This window comes from Tupaia chinensis, unplaced genomic scaffold (assembly GCF_000334495.1).
Source record: "Tupaia chinensis unplaced genomic scaffold, TupChi_1.0 Scaffold000361_2, whole genome shotgun sequence".
Lineage (NCBI taxonomy): Eukaryota > Metazoa > Chordata > Mammalia > Scandentia > Tupaiidae > Tupaia > Tupaia belangeri.
Genome location: NW_006159858.1, coordinates 5,272,791 through 5,277,859, shown reverse-complemented (window position 1 = coordinate 5,277,859; position 5,069 = coordinate 5,272,791). Strand labels below are relative to the sequence as shown.

The 5,069-nt window shown below is 39.5% G+C and overlaps 1 protein-coding gene across 9 annotated transcripts in view; it reads right to left on the bottom strand.

The window, feature by feature from the left end:
- The window catches only part of CARF (calcium responsive transcription factor), a 74,113-nt gene that overhangs the window by 17,270 nt on the left and 51,774 nt on the right, over positions 1-5,069 (bottom strand). For all 9 annotated transcript variants that reach the window (XR_003550129.1, XM_006153055.2, XM_006153054.3 and 6 more), the window contains one exon: positions 2,718-2,951. Coding sequence is in view for 8 of the 9 variants with exons in the window: in XM_006153055.2 (XP_006153117.1) it covers positions 2,718-2,951 (234 nt within the window). In the remaining variant the exon portion in view is untranslated. The remainder of the gene's footprint in view (positions 1-2,717; positions 2,952-5,069) is intronic.

Below are 5,069 nucleotides of genomic sequence, written 5' to 3'. Positions count from 1 at the left end.
GGGGGGATGGCCACGCTGCAATCCCTTCTCCTCCATTCTCCTCTCAGGATCTTGGGCACACACACACGCGCCCGGTGTGAGTTTAAGCCACTGGGTCCAGGACTCGAATTGTGGTCAACTACATGGGAGTCCAGTGACAAAGCCATTACGCTAACCGCTGGTCCCAACACTTTCTTCAGCACTTCTTGGAGAGCTGGTTTGGTGTTGGTAAATTCTTTCAGGTTTTGTTTCTGATGAGAGGTCCAACATTAGCCTTATAGAATATCCTTTGAAAGTAACTTGTCTCTCTTTTGCCAAATTTAGTACCTTGTCTCTGTGGTTTTGACCAATCTGGCTATGATGTGCCTTGGAAAAGATCTTCTTGGGTTGATTCTATGTGGGGTCCTTTGTATTTCTTGGATCTATATATTTGAGTGTGGGGTCCTTTGTATTTCTTGGATCTGTATATTTGAGTACATTTCTAGGTTTGGAAAATTTTCTTCCAGGATTTCATGGAATAGATTATCAATGCCCTTATTAGTTTCCTCACCTTCTGGTATACTAACGATCTGGATGTTTGGGTATTTAATGGTATCTAGTACCACTCGTATGTTATCCTCATTTTTTTTGTTAAAATAAAGTCATTTTGGTGTATTTTTCTAGGTCAGAGGTTCTATCTTCTACATCTGAGATTCAATCTTCTGCATGATCTAATCTGCTTTTGATATTTTTGAGGGAGGTTTTGATTTCCTGTATTACAGTCTTCATTTCTAATGATTCCATTTGATTTGATTCTTTTTTATGATATGTATAACTTCTTTCAGATCGTGCACGAATTTCCCCACCTCCTGGAACTCATTGTCTCTTTTCTCCTGCATTTTCTGGAGTTCACTGTCTCTCTTCTCTTACATTTCCGTTACGTTTGTTACTAAGAATATTCTAAATTCTTTATCTGACATTTCCATGAATTCCCTTGTATTGTCTGTGGAGTATGAGGAGTTAATCTCTTCCCTTTGAAGAGAGGTATTTTCTTGGTTTCTCATATTTCTCATGCCTCTGCCATGGATTCTGATCATCTGATGGATTATATATTTTTCCCTAGTTTTTGGAGTTAAATCTGAGTATTCAGAGAAATGCAGAAGGAGGTGACTTACAGTGTCTAAACAGTAACTATTTTCCCCCCTTTGTGCAGCTGATTCAATGGAAATTAAGAATTGAACTAACCCTAAAAGTATTCAAGTTATTTGGCTACAGAACTTGTAGACCTGTCTAGAAATTGTGTGTGGAGGCTGAGCAGAAAAATGAGAAATGTAAAAAGAAAAGAAAAAAAAAAGAAAAAAGAAAAAAAATTAAAAAAAGAAAAGACAGAAAAAATAAACAAAAGAAAAAAATTTCAAGCAAAAAAAGTTTTTAAAAAGATAAAGAGAGACAGAGAGAATAAATAGTGTGTTCTAATCTAGCTCCAGGCTAGATCTGGGGGCAGGAGGATGAAGTCTGGGTAGAAGGTCTTCAGTGGTCCTAATCCCTGAATGGGGCCACTCAGAATTCAGATATAGATGACAGCTGATTGGCTTGTCCTGGCTCCTGGCTAGATCTCTCTATATATATCTTTCTGTCTCTTCTGGTGAGTACACATGCCTTATGGCAAAAACCTAAAAACAAACCATGTAACTTTTAAATTTGTTAAACATCCATTAACCTCAGCATATTTATAAATTTAACATAAGTGAAGCATTACTTTCAGTAAAAGTGTAATTAAAAAAAATTATTGTTTGCTATAGGACATGTGTACTCACCAAAGTGAAAGAGAGAGAGAAAGGGGGAGGGGAGTGCAATATCACTTCCCAGGAGGGATGGCCACACTGTAATTCCTTCCCTGACAGTCTCCTCTTGGCATTTTGGGCATGCACACATATGTGCCTGGTGTGATTTTCAAGTCGCCAGGTCGAGGACACAAACTGTGCAGTCAACCATGTGGGAACCAGTACCTTAACCTCCATGCACCTAAGACTCTTACTGTGTCAGACACGGTACTAAACACTTCCTGTCAAGCCAGTGGGTCCGGGATTTGAATCGCAGTCAGCCATGTGGGAGTCTAACGATGCAAACACTACACCATCTGCTGGTCCCTCTTGGCCTGAATTTAAATCTTGGGTTCTCTAAAGGTTTTCCCTCCCAGAGTATTTTATTACATAATTCAATTCATACGTCATTTAGAAACAGTACAAACTGACAAACCTGAATATAGAATATTTCAATGAGTAATTAGAATTAAAATAAGGATATTATACTATGGCTTGTTGAGCATTTGCTGGAAAATGATTAGTTTATAAATAAGAATATTATAATAAATTAATAAACTATATTCCTTATCTACTCTGATAGTACATATTCTAGAAAAATATCTCTAATATTAAGTGTATTACTTAAGCCAATAAACAAAATTGAAAAATGTAGGGGGCAGCAGGTGGCATGGTGTTTAAGGTGCTGGACTCCCACAAGGCCGACCACGGTTTGAGTCCTGGACCTGGTCGCTTGAAAATCACGCTGGGCACATATGCATGCATGGTCAAAATTCCAAGAGAAGAATGGAAGAGAAGGGACTGCAGTGTGGCCATCCCCTCTAGGGGATGAATTCTCACTTTATTCTCTGATGAGCACATATGCCCTATGGAAAAACAACTTAGGAAAAAAAAAAGAAAAAGAAAAATCTAAAAGAGCTATTGGCTTTACTGTACCTTAGCTGTTTCCTTACTGCATATACTTGTTCTATTCCCTGTGATACTAATTCTTGAATCTTATGTGCGACTTGAGGATGCAGACGTGACGGTAATGCACAATTCTCATCTCTAACTGCAGTTTCCTCTTCTTCAAGAGAAGACACAGGAAAAGGGGACGGTGACAAAGGGAGGCAAGGAGTCTCTAATTCATGATATTGATGAGCTTGCTGTGTAGGTAACTGTACATACCACCTAATAAGAAAAAACATTTAAAATTATTTAAACTATTAGACAGACAGGAATCATCATTATGTTAATACTCACCAAGAGGAATATCTTTTAAGAAAAAATTAAGTATGACTATATCATTTTAAATAAAATTTAAATTCCGTCTAAGATCAGCCTTATTGAATTAAATAAAAACTTCTTTAAACCTTTATAGACTTTTAGTATGGCCCTAAAGTTGAGGTAGATGCAGGGATTTACATTGATATGAAAATGATGTATTAAATTCCATATTAAGTAAATTTTACCCTAAAATAGAGATAACACTGTAACTTACCATTTTTGAATTGTGTATTTTCCCATTCATTAAACATATGTCCTAAATTACACGTCTTTGTGGAACCTACTATCTTTCCAATAAAAGAGTGGCTATAATTCAGAGCCTGCCAAGACTGAGCTCTATGGAAGAATCTTCCCTCACAGGAGCTAAACATATTGTCCTTATAGCACTCCCAGGTCCTACTGGCCCAGTGAGCAAGAGAATCAAACTAAAGGTGAATACATATTTTGTGGTCAGCTGTGAAAGAAAGTAGATGCTAGAAAATTATCTAGTAAGATACTGTTTCAATTGATAATTTTTTTAAAGGTTTTCCCATAGGGCATATGTGCTTTCTGGAGAGATAGAGAAGCAGTCAGAAACCATTCCCTGGGGAAGACAGCCACGCCACAATACCTTCTCCTCCACTCTTCTCTTGGGATTTTGGGCACACATGCACATGTACCTGGCACGCTTTTCAAGCTGGCAGGTACAGGACTTGAACTATGTGGTGGGCCATGTGGGGATCAGCACTTTAACCACCAAGCCACCTCCTGGCCACTTAACTGATTTTTTTTTTTTTGGAGAGGTTTTTTGCTATAGGGCGCGTGCACTTGCCAAAAAACAGAGAAAGACAGAGAGATGGAAAGCGAGAAATCACCCCCCAGGGGGGATGGCCACGCCACAATCCCTTCCCCTCCATTCTCCTCTTGGGATCTTGGGCATGCACGCACATGCGCCCAGCGTGAGTTTAAGCCACTGGGTCTAGGACTTGAATCGCGGTCTACTACATGGGAGTCTAGCGACATAGTCATTATGCCAACTGCTGGTCCCTTAATTGACATTTTTATACAAAATTCTTACAATAATTGATATTGCATAAAATCAAGTCTACTTAAAATTATGCACAATTCTACAAACTGGAAAATCTAATTATTGATGAAATTCATTTTTCATATACCTAATTTTTTTTAAGGTCTTTGCAACAAGGCACATGTACTCACTGGAGAGAGATAGAGACAGTGAGTGGAAAAGTGAGAAATTGTTCTCCAGGAGGGATGGCCACACCACAATCCCTTCTCCATTCTCCTCCTGGGATTTTGGGCAAGGATGCACATAAGTATGATTTTTAAGCCACCAGGTCCAAGACTCGAACCGTGTCCAGACATGTGGGAGACCAGCGCCTTAACCACACATCACCTGCTGGCTCCTCCCTTTTTTATTTTGCTATAGGAAACATGTGCTCTCCAGAGAGAGAGAGAGAGAAAGGGAGAGAAAGGGAGAAAGCACACCCCCAGAGGGGATGATCATGCCACGATCCCTTCCCAACTCAACTCTCAGGATTTTGAACTTACACTCACATGCACCAGGCATGTTTTTCAAGTCACCAAGTCCAGACTTGAATTGTGAAGTCAGCTATGTGTGATCTAACTGCCTTAACCACCATGCCACCTAGCTGGCCCATATACCTATATTTTTAAAAAAGATTATTCAAAAACTGTATTCCATACACTTAGCCCCATTATAATGGGTCATCAAAAAAGTCATAACATTGGGCCCACCAGGTGGCATATTGGTTAAGGTGCTGAACTCCCACACAGTTGTTGACTGCGGTTCAAGCCCTGGACCCAGGGGCTTAAAACTCAGGGTGGGCACGTGTGCATGCATGCCTAAAATCACAAGAGGAGAATAGAGGAGAAGGGACTGTGGCGTGGCTATCCTCTCTTAGGCAGTGAATTCTCGCTTTCTATCTCTCTGTCTCTCCAGTGAGCACATGTGCCCTATAGCAAAACTCTCTTAAAAAAAAAAAAAAGGAACCCAGCAATTAC